Below are 17,502 nucleotides of genomic sequence, written 5' to 3'. Positions count from 1 at the left end.
GTTTTTAAAAAACATTTTCCTTTCTCATCCCCTTTGTAGGCAGTAATAAAAAGAGACTTACGCTAAGATGGCAGAAAGAGAAAGCATCTCTGCTGTGAGGTATGACAGGTAGGAAATGATAAACACAAATCCAGGTTCAATGATCCTCACATGCTTGGTGAAACGACTGACCAATGAGAGCAGGAATGCAAAGAAAATGCCAACCAGTGTCCCACCAAGGCTCACCACGAAGAATGACACTGAAAAACAAAACACCTAACACAACTTAAACCATAGAAATATAATGGTTTGACCTAGTTCTTTTCCAGAGAAAAGACAGCAAATGGCCAGTAAATCACAGAAAAATTTGGAGGACATGTCAAATTCATTTCTAGGCTCAAGGCTTTTGAGCACTTTGTATGTGGATGTCGCATTCTGTAGAAAAACAAGGCTACTTCTTTAGTAAAGAAGTTAGGCCTCACCGTTTTACTTTTATTCAAACCCACTGCATTTCTTTGTACTATTTTTTCCCATGCTCTGTAAACAAATGTTTTTTACAAAAGCGTATTATAGAATATGACAAAGTCACTATTAAAACATTTATTCATAAGATAATTTAGTTTCATGCAATGCTTAGAATAGGAAATAGTGACTAAATTTTCAGGCAAAATTTCTTGATAGTTACTGGCAAACATTGCTTGATGGTGATCAGTGATAAGGAGTGGCAATGCCTGTATGCAATCTCAACTTTCCTGGAATGCAGGGAGACCATAGGCTAATATAAAGAAAATGCTATAAAATACAAAGAAAATGTATATAGCTGATAGTTTTGGTGCTCTCAGCAAATGAACTCCACATCTGTTGAGCGTCCCCAAAAGAAAACAGATCTGATTAAGTTTCCCAAATATTCAAGAATATTTTTTTTTATTTTCTTAAGATATTTACCTGTGCCATATAAGTGTGTGAATATGAGTAATAATAGAAAGGCATGAAAAATAACAGTTGCCAATAGCATAATAATAATATTTTGTTTAAAATACTGCATATATACACCAACTGTGTGATACAGAATTTATTTCTACGCACCTATGCCTTTGAGACATTCAATTCCCGTCACATTCATTGGACCTATCGCAACAAAAGAGTCAAACACATTGTACAGCACCTGGAAAGAAAAGTAGACTAATTTAATAATTGCTCCTGAATTGAGCCTATTAAAGTAATCTCCTTAGGGGCCTCAATATTATGAAGTCTGAAATTGTGGGGAAATTCTGAGGGAAATTCTGTCTGGAGCAAGAATTTTATATTTTCTCAAAATAAAATAAATGCAGTGGGCCAAGAAGAAACAAAAATTTAAAAAAAAGAACACTTCACAACAATACATTTCTCTCTTCAATATGTCACCCATAAAGCATTGTTACATATATATGTGTTTTCTAAAGCACATTTTGCTGTAAAATCAAAGTATTTGAAAGATTCATTCCCTCACACATATAAGATAAATGAGATAATTAACAAGACAGTAGTATGATGCTAATAATAAGATACTGAATTGAAATATGTTAAATATATATAAGTTGGACATGAGAGAATATAATAATTGTGTTAAAACTTTTAAAATAATTGACTAACAGTGATTGAGCTGAAAGTAATGAATTCACCTTATCCATACCAGTGCCTAAGGGGGTTTATATGAGTATAATTTTTGAGACATGTCAATTTAATCTGCTCTTAGTTCCTCCACTGGTGAATGAGGCTTTCTCAGCTTTCCTTGTTGTTGCAGCTAAACTTGATAATTCTTATTGTATTCATGCAGTCATGGTATACAGTTTGCTTTTTTCTGTAACAGTAATCTTTTACATATTTATGTCTAAAGAATGCTATACCATCCACTTTCTTCTATCTTCCAATCTTTTCCTTTTCAAGGTAGTAAATACTGTTTCAAATTTCCTCATAGGCTGTGGTTTGTAGCTCTGGATCATACTTGCTCTTCTGTTTTTTTATCAATGAACAATCAAACTTTCTTTTATTTGTAGACTGTGTTAATTTCACAGTAACAAAATCTCTTTTTCTTCTGAAAGCCAGCGATGTTGATACTTGAGTTCGTCAGAGGTTTATTTTAATTTTGGCAATAACCCAGAAGTACTAAGGATACCAGTATCCAAGGACAGTTAGGTTTCTCTGGAAGCAATTCTGTCATTTTCAAACTCATGAACAGTTAGGCTGCTGCCAATGACTTTAGAGTGCTTTGCTTCCTTGGCTGCAAAAAGTTAAGTCATTGAGCCTCCTGAACATGTCTTACCCTCCCTTGAAGATAGGAAGGAGCAGGAATAGGAAATGATCCAAAAGTGAACTTAAGCTGCACAGCAACTTGTTTGCATAGCATCTTTCTGCCTTAGGACTTCCTGGTCCCTGACCACTAGCACTGCATTACAAAATTATTGACAATTTTGTCTGGGGGAAAAAAAATTGTGTGAAAAGAAAAGGTGTATCAATCAAAATTAAAATATCAGTAGGAATCTGGAATTATTTTACATCTATTACAGACTTTCTAAATTTTAAAATGTTTGCAAAAAACCCCAGAAACTTTCTAAAATATCACACAATTTTTTTTCCAAATTGACTCTTTGTTATATATCTGTTTGATAAACATCTGACCAAAGTAATGCTAAGGGAGCAGGATAAACACTTTGAAGAGTATTCTCTCTCTCACTGGCTAAGGTCTGCATATAAATTATGAACATAATACAAATATGTAGAAAAATGTATGTGCATTAAAAAATAACAGCAAAGGAAGGCTTAAAATCTCTGGAACTGATTTCATTAAGTCATGAAAGCCCTACTTGAACAGCAAAGGCATATAAAACATGCACCCATGAAATTTCATTTGAAGTGTCCAACTCAGCACTGTGTGTTTTATGTCACATCTCCAAATAGCTTTGAAGATCAAACATCTAATATTTGTGAGCAAGAGAGAAAATACCATTAGCTGCACTACAGTAGCCCATGAGTAGATACACACAGAGAGTACAATGTTTCTTTAAAGGGGAAAATGCACGTTGGAAGAAATCCCCTTAAGTTAGTTGACTTTGGGATATATAATTTACTTACCACAGTTACAGCATCATTCAGAAGTGATTCTCCAAAAACAATGATGAATAGAACTTCATTGACATGGACTTCTTCAAACACTGCCAGAACAGCTACAGGATCCACAGCAGCAATTAAGCTGCCAAACAGGAGGAAGTCCAGCAGCCCAGAGTGCAGTTCACCTTCAAAAACAAAGCAAACAAATTATAAGCAGAATAATCTCTGTATTAGCAATAGTAATGACAGACTGGGATATTACAGAAAATGCCAAATACTAGAAAATAGAGATGCCAAGTCATCAACTGGAAAGCGTGTTACAGTAACTATTTCTGCACTGAGTCATATTGTATCCTGCAAGTTTTTTTTTTTGATTCAGCATTAGCCAATGTGGATCAAAGTTACTTCTAGAAGCAGGAGCAGTACTATCCTGTTCTTGTGAAAAGACAATTCCAGATCTAAACGCGCTTTCTATTTGTGTGTCGCATGGTTTGTCTAACTTGACTAAATTATCTCAGGATAGCTGAGAACTCACAAGATGCTAAGAGGGCCATACCAGCACTTGTGAAGTAAATATTCCAAAATATTTCATGTCATGGGTCAAATTTGACTTTTGATCACTAAGAACTGCAACAGTGGTGTTTAACTGCACTCAGTACAAATTGTGGCCTCCTTACTCAGTGATAGCTACTTGTTAAGCACTTGTTTCCAAATTAGGATTCATGAGGCTGTTAAATTGCCTGCAAGTGGACCATAAAAATAGATGAAGGACCAACATGTTTGTGTTATAGCCCCTAAGGAATTTTGGCAACGATTTCAAAAGTTTTGAAGCTACAAAATTCTGGTGACAGTGTAACCCAGTATTTTTTTAAACTTACTTTTAGTTATTAAGGTTATTTTGTTCAGTTATGGAAACAGACCAAGACAAGCATTCACTGTCATTTTAAAAGTAGCAGAAAGAAAAGTTGCATAGCCACAAAAAACGCTTTGCTCAGCTTCCTAAATACCTAGCAAAATCTACCCTCTTCATGAAATCCAAAGTGGTAAAAAAGTAATTTTTTTCTAAGGTAAAGATTTCTGAGCAGTAAAATTCCCCGTGTGTTCACTAATGGGTGGAGGAAGCAAGGTTCATTAAGAAGTGATGTTGCCAAAAATCATATGAGGAAGAGCAAAGAAGGAACAGGTTGAGAATTCATTCATTAAAACACAATGCAGAGACACATGCCCACAATTTTCAGGCATGATTTCTACAGGTAAAGAAGAAATCAATCTAATTAAATGGTTTTGAAGCATGAGTCAGACAATGACAGTCAGTAGCCATAGCCACAGCCACAGGATCGGTAGGGCCTGTAAGGTACTTCCAGAACAGTATGGCCACCCCTCTAGAAAGAACTCTGAAAGGTAATTTTTCAAATTCAAAATGGTTTGTGCTTAGAATGTAATTGAAACAGAAACCAGATTCCAAATAGTTTTGATACAAAATGGCATAGACTTATTTACTCAAGAAAAGGATACTTATATGGGCAGTCAGAGACAGGCATAGACAGCACCCTGTTATATGTGACAATGCCCAGTACTCTGGTGGAACTGCAGATGTATATATTCTCTTAGCTATCTGCCAATCAGAATATCTACAAGGTTTCCATACAGTTTGTAGGAGGTATGGCCCTGAAAATAGGAATTCATAGCTTGCACAGATGTATAACTATGTTATTTTTTCAAGAAGATAAATAGTCTTGTTCACACTTGGACCTACAGGGCTGTGAACAAGGAGTGAGCCTATCAGTTTTAACATGCAAGTGGGGTTGAGGCAGTGACCTTAAGTCTGTGCCAAAAATTCTGAGAACAGCTGTGAACCTAAATCTAAGCAATGGTTCCACCAAATGTTGTCCTTCTCAGGCAGGCCTAAGGAAGGAACAAGCCCAATGACAATAACTATCAGATATCAGGGTATAATAGAATGTTAAGTTTTGAAAATAAATTGGCTCACTGAGATTGCTTATCTTTTTTATGTGTTACCAATTATAACAATTGGTACATTCTTTGAAGACTTGCAAATCTAGAAAACAAATATTTATGGGGAGGTTAGGACACATCTATTATTCCTACAAAGCACTGTCAAGAGGCCTGGGATTTTCTAAGTCAGACGTTCATTTAGAGTAATAACAGCATTCAATTGGAACATGACCATGGCTTCCTCCATCTCATCAGTGACACCTGACCAAGATAAGTTCACTGGGCCTAGTTTAAGACTTGTAGACACACTCAGTATTTGCAGCTGTGACCTAGATTGTATAGGAAAAACTATTGTAAGCACTAGTCACAACCACAATATTGCAAGTGTTAGTTCTCCAGTGAACAGTGTACAGTTCACTGCAATCAGCAGTTACATAATTTTTCCTATTCTGTGGAAGCAGACTGACACAACTGATGGTTAACAATGTGATACTCTTTATTTCAGTTCTAAAGAAGGATTTTTTCATTACCACCTTCTCCATTTTCCTCCTGCAAATTATTATATCTCAAGAGTATCAAATGCCAACAAAGGTCTGCTTTTATGTTTATTTATGTAGGAAATCTATGCAATCCAGTTTGGATTATGCATTCTTATATTGATGGACAGTACTGAAAGCTCACTGAATGGCAAAGCTAGAAGTCTTTAGTTCTCAAAGCTAGAAGGTTTTAGTTCATCTTAGTCTATAGTGGATTTACATTTCTACATTTTAATGATATTACTTTTATCATTATTCACTTTAATTGTAGAACTAGTGGGATAGAAATAAATATATGCCATGGAGCTTCAACCAGAAGGTACTATGAACTCTTCTAGAAACTGAGCAACTCAACATTCTCCTATCTTCAGCAAGTAACAACAGCAAGGTTTTTCACAGTGTGGTGGTTAGATCTTGTTGACCTCTTTGAGGTCAACACAATAGATTTAGTGGATTAGTAAGTCTGTGCCATGTAGGTATTTCAGACACCTACTCAGCTTTGCTGGAGGATGACATAGTTTGAATCAGGGTCAGCCTTATCTGGCCTTTTTTACAGCTGGAATTAGACCTCTAGTAGGTCTTCACGGCAAAGACAGGTCCCCACAGTACACAAATAGTGCTCTTTATAAGCATTGAAGTTTGCCAGACATGTCAGTTTCTTGTTCGCCTTTATTAACATACCCAAATTTCTCTTGTAGAGCTTTAGCTATGACCTGTGGTAGGGGGTGATTGTCCTGTGTAGCTGTAAGTTCAGAGTTCTAGTATGCATTTTCACTAAAATATTTGCATACGGATGAAGCAGAACATATAACCATGAAACCCACATGAAACCCAGCTTTTGCAGTTAGCCATGAGTTGTTTACAGATTGGGAGGAGAAGAATAATTTAAGTGAATTTTTCTCCTAAAATTTTTATTTTGGAAAACAGTCAACTTTTCTATTTCACATGTTGTAAGGAAATCTATCCTTTCCTTTTAATGACTTATAGCAACATATTTTTAAAGTAATTATCATACATTGTATTTCTGAGAACAGGTTTTTAAGAAAATATTTTTGGCCATATTTTTTAATTGGTCCAAGCATCTTGGATATTTAAATAAAGAATTTTTTTTCCAATCTGCAGTAGAAATATCCCTGTCATATGTTTTCTTTCTGAACACCTGATTTTAATTATAAATGTGATATTGTGGATCAAATATATTGCTTAAAGCACAGTAAACCTCTTATCTATCTAAAAATGTCAATGATTTTTGCATCTGATCTGTCACCTTTGTATCTTCCCAAGAAAATATTACTGCTTCTAAAATAAGACTCATAACAAGGTGAATATCTAAAATGTATCTATCATAGCTGTCTATATTACAAACTTCAATTACATAACATGAGTCTTAAATGGAAGTAGTGATTAAGTACTGCTGGTCTGTGCCTCTTCTAGCAGACCTGTGCCCTTACATCACAGTATAATTAAGACAAAATGTGTCTTAGAATCATAGAATGGTTTGTGCTGGATGGGACTTCTTATGCCCTCCAGTACCACTACCTGGGATGCCTTCTGCTAGACCAGGTTGCTCAGAGCCCCATCCAGCCTGGCCTTGAACACTGCCAGGGATGGGCCACCCACAAGCAATACAAAACCCTCACTTTTTTGGATTTGTGGTCTATAGAAATTGTGCATTAACCACTTTATGAAGCCCTTTTGGACTGCTCCCATGAAAATGGCTTCTGTTTTTTTATTTTTCTTTTAATAAGACATCTGCTACTTCATTTTGTAAAACCTCTAAATCTTCAGTTACAATTTCCAGACTCAGAAAATGCAAACAAGATGTGTAGATTGGTCATGCATATATACCCTCTCAGGAGCCACTTAATATTAGATAACACTTATTGTAAATAACTCTTAATTGCATCAATAACATTAAATAGAGTAATATAATCTATTATTAAGTAGCAGTAAAAATAACACATAATACTAAAGCTGACTTCAGGAAGACACTTTCATTTCAGAGTAACTTTTAAGATTTCTATCACAGCAGAAAGAAACAAGCCCTTTAGTGTGTATTTTTGTCCAGATGTCCATTAGCATTGAGTTTTATCCTGAAAGTGTGTGCCCACATTTAGAGCAGGACAATATAAGAGACATGGATTCAAGTAGCCTTTATACTTTCCTTAGGGAAGATTTGTCCCTAAGGAAAAGGTCATTCTTAAATTTGATAAAAATATTACAAACTGCTCCCATTAAAATAGAATTTTTCTGCTGGAAAGAGTTGTTACATTGTAACTTATCCCCCATCTAACAGTATATACAGTAGCATTCATAATTGTATCTTCACAGATCAAACTTACCCATTATTCCTGTCAGATAGACACCGTAGAGAGATAAACCAGTTGTGGCAGCATTCCATACTGTCCCAATGACGGCATACAAAAGGATGGAGCCAAGATTTCCAAAGAACAATCTATTTGGCATAAAATACCCAGCATCCAAAACAATGGGAGGAAGCAAATAGAAGAAAAATACAGTTGGTGTCAGGGAGAAGGAGGCAAGGTGATCTGCTGCCCATACAATGCCACCGAGGAAAAGACCAAGGACAATCAGCAGAGCGCTTTCTGGTACCACCCGAGTGACTTTGTGGGACAAGTGGAAAACTGCAAGGAAACATAAAAAAAGTGTGTCAAAAATTAAATGGAGAAACAATTTGAGCAATGACTGTTGTTAGCTGTCAATTTTGACTCCACACAAAATTTTTGCTTTCATTTTGATTAGACCCAAAAGCGTACATGGAATGTTTGGGATACAGACACTTATAGAATAAAAAAAAAAGGAGTTGATCTTCAGATTTTATCCAGCATATTTTATCTGAAGCCAATATATGACATTTATATCCTTCGTCGGATTATCTTCTCTTAACAATATCTGTTTAGGGAAAGATGATGTTCTCTGCAAAGCAGTAAGTGCAAGGCTGAAAAGCAATGGAGAAGTCCTGGAAATGGATGACATTATGGTTTATTTCTGTTACTAAAAATACACACCCAGCTTCCTAATTATTGTCTTTAAAAATGATTCGTTTATTAACAGGCCTATTGGAAGATATGATAAGGATGCTGAAAGAAGAACTAGTGTCAAGACAACTCTTTTTTAAATGTATAAATATTCTGATAATGTAGCCTGCAGCAGAAAATGAAGATTATATCATGGGAAATCCCTTTTGAGCCTTTTCTTCAAGACATCCCTAATAAGGATTTCTCATAATTCAGAGGCTTTCTGAAAGAAATGAGGCTTCAGTGGTTCATTCATATATGTATTTGTGGGGAATGGTTCTGCAGTAGGCTGCCTTTTTTGTATAGGGTGTCAGAAAATTTGTATCTTATGATAGTATGTAAAATCTGTTAATAAAGACAAACAATATATGATATCTATCACAGCAAAATATACAACAGTATGGTTTGGTCAAATTATTAGACTAGCCAATAATTAGAAGGGGGGAAAATTACTGAGTTCCAGGAGCAAGTCTAAGGAGACAGAGAGATGGTGCGACCAGACAGAAAAAACAGACTGTTCAAGGTGACAGCAACACAACTAAGACTGCAAATACATGTGGCAACACATGCGTTTGATAGTATCAGATAAAACATATGCATTTGATAGGTATCAGATAAAAGAAAATAAAAAAGCAGAGAGAAGAACATAGAGAAGTCAAGTCTACAAAGAAATATTGGAAGAAGAGAAGTCAAGTCTATATAAAAGAGAAGTCAAGTAAACATAAAATTAGGAGGAAAAGGCCGAAGTGTTTGATAATAAATAAGGATGGGTGGATTCGTTGAGTTCCTTGGGGATTTCTGTAAGCTTGTCCTTCAGTTTATCTTAAGTAATGATGTGTCCCAGACGGCCTGAATCCTGGTATTTTGTGAAACTGATCCAATAAATGTGGCTTCACTTACATAGCTTTGTGTTGAAAACGAGAGTTACACTCCAGAAAGAAAATTTTAGTAAGAGCCACTAAGTTTCTCCTAGTTCGAACATCAGCTGTGTTGAAGCTGTTACAATGCTAATGCAATTTAGCTAAGAGCTAGCTTGGACAAAAATCCATCATTATGAATTCCAGACCCTTAAGCCATAGTGGAAGAAGCATTCCAATGACCATGGAAAGATCTTAGACCAGGTTACTTTACTGAAAGACCACTGTTTTTCTTCCCATACAAGTATTTGTCCTTGTCAAACATTTACTAGTTACCTTTTAGGGTATTTTAAGGGCCCCACTCCTGAACTATCGGCTTTTGCCTTGGCAGCATCTACACAGGCACCATCATCATTACAGCAGCCCCACAATAATGTGCTTCCTTTAAGCTATAGAACTTATGGCAATAATGAGTGTGAATGTAGATGTTCCTGAGTGTTTGCAGACAAGACTTGAAAACATGTTGGAACACAGCTAAAAAGTGGGATTAATACAAAAGCAATCAGACACAAAAACAAACTGCATTCAGTGAAGCTGGCTAAACCATGCCAGCTGTCTATATCATCGGTGTCATGTAATGAAGAGATGAATGACACTTCACAGAAACAAACACTCTGTTTTTCCTGTTAAGTTTCCTCTCTTTGTTATAAAATCCCTTGGGCTTGCATTAAAAAAGAAGAGAGAGGAAATTAAATGAAGAAAAGTAAACTAGCTACTATTCCCTGTGTACAAATTGTGGCATTTAGCTTCTCGAAAGTCCTTCCTGCTAGTCATTCTTGATTCCTTGAATTTCTAGTCAGTGAATTATCAACTAATTTATCACCTCACAGAGAGGGGATTATCTCCTTATCCCTGAAAATGAATGTTGCTAAGCTAGTCTTACTAACCAAAGTCTGTTTTTCCTACTCTTATGTTAGCAGATAAGCCATGACTACAAGAAGTTAAAGTTAAAAATTTAAAATGAACCTGTGAAGACATTTTAAAACTAGGTAAATCAGGGGAAAAAAAATGTCAAGCTAAAATTTCATATTCTGTAGGATTCTCCCCTTTTCAAACAAAACCAGTTTTGAATTCTGTGAAGCCAATCTGATTTTGGTTATAATATTGTCTCCTAAAAGTTGCATTTTCCCAGTTAATCAACTCTGTCTTATCTGTCTCAGTCCCCTTTAACTCCAGCCACTGATTACCTGTGCCAGATTTTAATATTATCAGCATTAAATTCTTCTGCTCTGTTAGTTTAAGGATGGACGCCATGAACAGGAAAGTTATTGCATGAATGGGGTCTAGAGAAGCCTTTTTTTCATTTTTGTATTTGGCCCAAGCAAAATCTGAAAACCAGACTGTATTTGTTTTAAGATAACTGCCTAGCTAACTCTTCAGACAGATAGCATGCTATATGATTAACAGAAATATGTCTATAAGCATATAAATAAGTAAAAGGAAAATACCACAACTGATGAAATTTAATAAAATAGCTTAGAATTGAAATGCAATTGGAACTTAGATTAATGTTTGACCTCATATTTGCACCTACATAGATTGATTGTTTTTTTCTGGATATGTCTATAAAATATATTTAATCAAGATTGTATATTATGAGTAGTTATTACATTTGTGGAATTTGATAGAGATAGGTTACTTCCAAATTCACTCCTTAATGTTTATTTTTGCAATTCATTATTCTGAAGCAATGTCTCTGATATATTCTGAGAGTATTACAAACTCACAGAAAGATGGCACTTCCATAAAGTTTCACGAAGTTGCCTTTACTGTCTAAAAGAGATCCAAAAACTGTCCCACAAAATTAATTGTGTCCCCATGACAAAGTGGAACTGGAAGCTTTAATTACAGCTAAATGTCTAGCATGACTAGGTGTTTCACCTGACTGAGGAGCAAAATACCATCCAGCAAGGTTTGTAAACTCCTAATGGACAGAGAGTTTAGTTTGATTCTGATGTGAAAGAAATTTCAACTATCAGGAAGGAGGATAGCATGCAGTGCTGCTCAGATAAATTACCCTGTTACAGACCCAGAAATGAAATTATCTACTTTCACCACTGTTAATAAAGAAAAATACATTAATATATTTTAATGAGATGAGGAAAAGGGCAAAGAAAGAGCACCTGTAGTCAGTTCATGGCATAGAAGAAATAACTGTGCACAGGACAATTTTGTGATCTATAAATTCTTACATTTATCATTTTAACATTTATAATTTGGAATTCTTCTACCTAAGTCTAGATACAATATTAAAGAAAAAGTGAAACGTCTGCCTCCCTTCCAGTACATGCTATACTTGGTTTGAAAATGGGTTGGACTGGCTACAGGGTAAACTGTGTTTAAATTCAAGCTGAGCATTACCAAATTAGAAGCTTTCTACAAAATAAGGTACAGTTACACAGTGTAAACATCCTGTGATTTTTTTCAGGTGTTTCCTTTGAGAGCTAGGAAAAGGACCTGTGATATTTAAGCTATCTGACAAGAAAGACAAAATAAATTAGCAATCTATGATGTGGTGGCTGGAAACACTTTCTTTGACTCAAAGAATGAAACATACTTTAAGAAGTAAATTGGGATTCATGGCTTTTTATAAATGCAGTAACTTAGATTAAGTCTTTCTGTGGAATTTACAGCATTCAATGAAGTATCTCTTGCTTTCTAATGCCATCTATGACTGTTTTGGGAGATGTAATTTAACAGAATAAGCTTTTTCTCACTTAATCAAAGAAATGAAGTCATGAAGACTGGTTAAAAGAAAGGAAAAATTAATTTAAAAATAATAAAGAAGAGATACTGTACAATTCATCTTCAAGATGTAATATTTGTAGATACCTAAAATTTTTTTCTGATGTAGGGTTTCCACTTATTTTTTAAATTATCTCTAACAAAACCTATTTTTAATCAATAGTGATTTTTTCTTATCAAAGGAAATAATTTAGTATCTTAGATCTAGATTTTTTTTGCATTATTTTCATCTGAAATGAACGATTCAAGATAGATTTACAACTTTTTGAAAATACAGCACTGCAAAAACAAAAATCTGAAACAACCTATTTAAAATACTGCTAAATTTCAGGATTTATGCAGTTATTTCAACACTATTTCAAATGATTAATTATATTAACTTTGATACTGTAAAATCAAGTCTCTGAAAACAGTAAAATTATTTTTGCAGCTAGTATCACTGTTCCAGTCAATCACAAAACCTACTGCATGTGCACAGTACACAATATGCCATGCACAGAAATCAAGACTTGATGTATAATAATGATGATAATTCTCTGCTGATTTTTTTCCATGTATCTTTGGATAAAATCCAAGGACACATAAAATAATTTAGAAAATTAAAATATGATGAGCCTATAATTTCCATAGTTTCTGTGAAAGCATAGATATGAATCTGCAAACATTTATAAGCTCCTCTTATCAGGGTTAGTGGCAGGCATGATGATTCCTATCTGCATTTTTACTAGTTGTTCAAATACGCACTGACACTCCCTTATTAGTCAGTTTTCCAGTTCTGACTCTTTATTTTCACTTAAAAAGTTAAAGTTATCATACTTATCAGGCCATGGGTGCTTCTGATTGGACCTCCAAGACTTGATTCTCTGTAGCTGGTGAAAACCCTTGCCATTGACCAAATTGAGAGCAAAACACTGCAAGCCCCTTTGAGCTTCTTTACTTTTCAGAGATGCAAATAACACTATCTCCAAGGTAGCACACAATCAGATTTTTGTAATAGCACAAGAAACTTTTTAAGAGAAGATATAATAAATTACACAGAAGAATATTCTGCCCAAAGAGAACTCTTTCCTCTAAATATCTTCCAGTAGTTGAACAGCAAAAAATTCCTATAGCATACCTGGAGGAAAAATCTGCTTTACCTTGCCTGCATAATAGCTCAAAATATAGTCAAATACTGATTTGTGACCTAAACTTTATCAACTGTAGCTGGTCAGTAATGTAGTTTAAAAGACTCTGGAAAGCCCTGACCAACAGCTATTATGTTGGTTTACCTGAATAAGACATGGCCAAACCCTCTAAAATATAATATAGAGCATGCATTTTCTAGAAATTATCATTTTGGTTCTCCCATGCCTAAAAGACATGGATCCCTGGGCATGCTCTTGCTCCATAGCCCCACACTTTAGTTGCAACCATGTAGTGGGTCACAGCTCAGACTGACCAGCTACATCTCTCATACCAAGAAAGAAGCAGCAGTCCTGTAGAAATACATACAGGCAATAAACACCCCTGCAAGAGAGTGCAGCATTCATGGTGTAGGAACTGTGTATAGATGCTGGGACAGAGACAATTGTGTATTTTCTACGTTTGCTTTTTTTTGTCTGCAAACTCCTTTAACAGATTAACAGGGATTAGATTAGATTAGATTAGATTAGATTAGATTAGATTAGATTAGATTAGATTAGATTATTTGGAGATGATTTCCCATTCAGTTATTCAAGTAAAAAAAGCAGCTGAGCAGTTACTATTTTAAAATTCTCACTCTTGGTTTACCAAGGGTCTCAGGGTCTCATATAATCACTGAGCTTTAATTGGCTTCCTCTGGTGTGTGCCGTGATCCTCTCATGATACTGAGGGCAGTGTATGTCAGTCCCAGTCTGCACATAACCTTGTTCAATCTAACAGTGATTTTTTTCTTATAAAATGGATAGCACAAAATCCTTAGCAAACTCCCCCATTGCAACGGTTTAGAAAATTGCTTAACCATAATGACCATTTTTGGTTTCATTTTTAATCATGTTGGCAGTTTTTATTAGTTTTCTTCAATGCTACAGTTACTTTCTCTTCTGTTTATTGGGCTGTTATTTATACTACCACTTTAATCTCAAATTTCTCCAGAAGTTTTGCTGATAAGTCTAATATCTACTTACTCTACTCTTTACTAAGAGAAGGCTTTTGATACCATTTCCTGTTTAAGAAGTTTTACTTGTTTATAATTCCCCTATCTTCTGATATGGCTCCCTTTACTTCTCAACAGTCATGCCCACCTACCCAATAAACTTCCTGCACATGCTACACTTGATTTCTTTATACTTTCAAGTCTTCCATTTTCAGCTCTGTCCTTGTAATCTGTATTATTTTCACAGATGCACCAGTTTTGCATTCTTCTGTGCACTGGCCTCCGTTGTACTGGATCTCTTTGTTAACATGTCTTTCATGACTTGACTTCCCGAGTTTCCTACTTTAGCAAACACAGCATTTCTTTCCTGCAAAGCCATAAGCACACCTTTCAACTAATTACAGCTGCTTATGTAGCCTGCACAGAGTATCTGGGAATTCTCATCAAGAACCATAAATATTAGAAGGGCTATTTAGCTGTTTATCCAGACCTTAATTATAACACCATCATATTTAATGATCCTCATCTCAGAGGTTTATTGCTCCAGCTAAGTCTATGTGAAGGCACACCACCAGCCCTCATCACAGTTAGAGACTTCATTCTGATTTCTAGCCTGAACTCATTCACAGATATTTTATGTCCATTTTCTTTTGTGGAAATGATATCAATTTTCTTAAATGGCTGGTTTGCCCTAATAATAATTCCTTAATTTTATATTATATAAGCAGGCAGAAAAACATACTGTCTTTTTGCTGCTTGTCTCTGGTTTTTGAAAGTAAACTACTTCTTTTCTGTCTTCAGCTCTGCCTGTTTCAATCTGAGTTCACCTTTGTGGATTCAGAGCCATCAGAAATATAGACTGCATTCTGCATGAGTCATAGTAGAAGCAGGTCCAACAGCATTAATAATTTCCTATCACAATCTATAGTTCAGCTACATCCTGGACTCTTTATCACACTGGTGACTCACAGTCACCCTGTATTCACTTTGTACAGGTGTACCTCTCTCCCCCTTCCCATTCTCATGTCCGTTCCTGTCATGGTGTCTGAGTGAAACTGCCTTTCGTATTACTGTATTACATCCCTTCCCCTAGTACTTAGGATTATATATTTTTCCTTGTACAATAGCCAGATCTACGTGAATACTGATAATGCCTGCAGAAATATGTCCTCAGAAACCTTCAGCAGGAAGGCCCACATCTGTGTAGTGGTAAATCAAAAAAAGAGCAAAACCAAAGCCCTGCATAACACCTGTCCAAAACTCTAGTGATTTCATGTGGCTGAAAAGCAATCCTCTTATTGTTCCATGCTTTTATCTCATCTTTTCTTTATCCACACAGAAATTTTTTTATCCTGTCTTATCGGCAGATGAATTTAGGCTTAAATTAAAGGAAAAAATCTTCCATTGTGTTCTAAGAGTGCTTCAGTTGAAGCAAGGATTCAAAGCATTCAACTGCATTTCTAGTTTGTCCAGGAAGTGTTTGGGCAGACTTGTCAGAACTGAAGCTGATCATTATTAGTCTATATTTGCCTCTCTAATCTTTATCAACAAAGTGTGCTTAGATTTTTTTCCTGCTCAGGGGACTGATAGCATATTTTATAGTACTTTGAATTCTGTTCTATGGACCTTGCAACAACAAAACAAGTGTTATGAATTGATGTTACCATTTTGAATTGTTTATATAGAACAGGCAAAAATCTCTTAAGAAAAGAGGTTTTAAGGATTTCTTCTATCAATAATCCTTAGACAGACATGAAATTATTTTATTAATCAGTACCTTATGCTTTTACCCAATCTAGAAAAAAAAGGAGAGATTTATTGAAATAAACTTGGGAGTTATTTTATATCTGAAGAAATTCAGAGATGCAATATACATATATTGTACACAAGAGGTAAAAGCCACTTTTAGTATTGGATCTTGGTACTGTCTTAAAATATACTACGTGAGCATGCATATTAATGTTATTTATAATTATTCTTGGACATATTTTTCCTAAGCAAGGCACAAAAGTTCTTCATATGGAGGGACTGGTTTGAGTTTGGTTTAATCCAGCTCAAGAAAGCTCTCGTTACTTGTCACACATGTAATGGTCACCATTTACAAAGTGTACAGCATTGTAATGAACTCATTAAGGAGGAAATTTTAGGTAGCTGTTCTCTGTAGGTGAACAATTAACAAAATATGTTAGCAATTAAAAATGTAACCAACATACAGGTCAAGGTTCCCAGCTGATAGGTCATAACATAGTAAGATAGCCTCAAGCCAAACTCAAAGTGTGTAAGTAAGAAACTATTACCTCTATAAGCACTTAGAACATAATGAAGTTTAAACAGTCAGGCACAGTTTATCATAATTATGCTAAATAGTTCTTTTTTGAAGGGGCAGTCCCACTACACTGCCAGTCTGGTAGCATTTGGCCCTTATGGAACTGAACGGCACTGAAAGAAAAATGGGAACAGTCAAAAATAATATTTCAAAATGAGAGCAAAGTACATAGTAGAAACACCTTGAAGTATAGTAGAGGATATAAAACAGGACAGTAAAAGAATCATAAAACTGCTTCACTTGCTATGTAAAGGTATTATAATTAAGTTGCAATATATTGCAACTGCTCCAGCTTTAAATTCAGTGAATCTTTAAAGATTCACTGAAAGTTATTTACAGATAGTGTATGCATTTTTTTAGTTTTAAAATACCAAACTATTTTCCAGTAACGTGGGTTAAATAAAGAAATGCCAAGAACTGAGTTTCACACTATGAATTTTAATTTTTTTCCTTTCAACCTTCATTTTAATATGATAAATTAATTGAAACTAAGACATCCTCATGGGAATATTTTGGCATCTGTTCATACAGATAAAAATCTGCATAGAAATGGGTTACTAGTAATATAGGAAGCAGTTGTTCTGTTGTATGATAAATTGTGTAAAGAATTACCAAAGCCTAAATAAAAACCAGAATCAGTTCTCCCTGGCTGAGGTCTTCAGTAAACAATGAAAAAGAAGATGAGGAAGAAATAATTTAATGAATACCAATAGTAGGCTGAAACTCTGACAACGTCCTTATATGGTAGGGACTTTCTCTTCTTCCCCTCTACTGCTTCCAGCAAGGCTTAGTTAGGATT

The 17,502-nt window shown here is 35.1% G+C and overlaps 1 protein-coding gene across 3 annotated transcripts in view; it reads right to left on the bottom strand.

Annotated features, from left to right (window-relative positions):
- Positions 1-17,502, bottom strand: part of SLC9A3 (solute carrier family 9 member A3) — a 56,154-nt gene that overhangs the window by 23,280 nt on the left and 15,372 nt on the right. For all 3 annotated transcript variants that reach the window (XM_077785434.2, XM_021540506.4, XM_077785436.2), the window contains exons 2-5: positions 7,901-8,203; positions 3,091-3,251; positions 1,066-1,144; positions 62-239 (exon numbers count right to left, since the gene is read on the bottom strand). In XM_077785434.2, coding sequence (XP_077641560.1) covers positions 62-239; positions 1,066-1,144; positions 3,091-3,251; positions 7,901-8,203 — 721 coding nt within the window. The remainder of the gene's footprint in view (positions 1-61; positions 240-1,065; positions 1,145-3,090; positions 3,252-7,900; positions 8,204-17,502) is intronic.

Source organism: Lonchura striata, chromosome 2 (genome assembly GCF_050655825.1).
Source record: "Lonchura striata isolate lonStrDom1 chromosome 2, ASM5065582v1, whole genome shotgun sequence".
Taxonomy (NCBI): domain Eukaryota; kingdom Metazoa; phylum Chordata; class Aves; order Passeriformes; family Estrildidae; genus Lonchura; species Lonchura striata.
The sequence above is the reverse complement of the archived record's forward strand: the minus strand, read 5'-3'. Positions and strand labels throughout refer to the sequence as shown.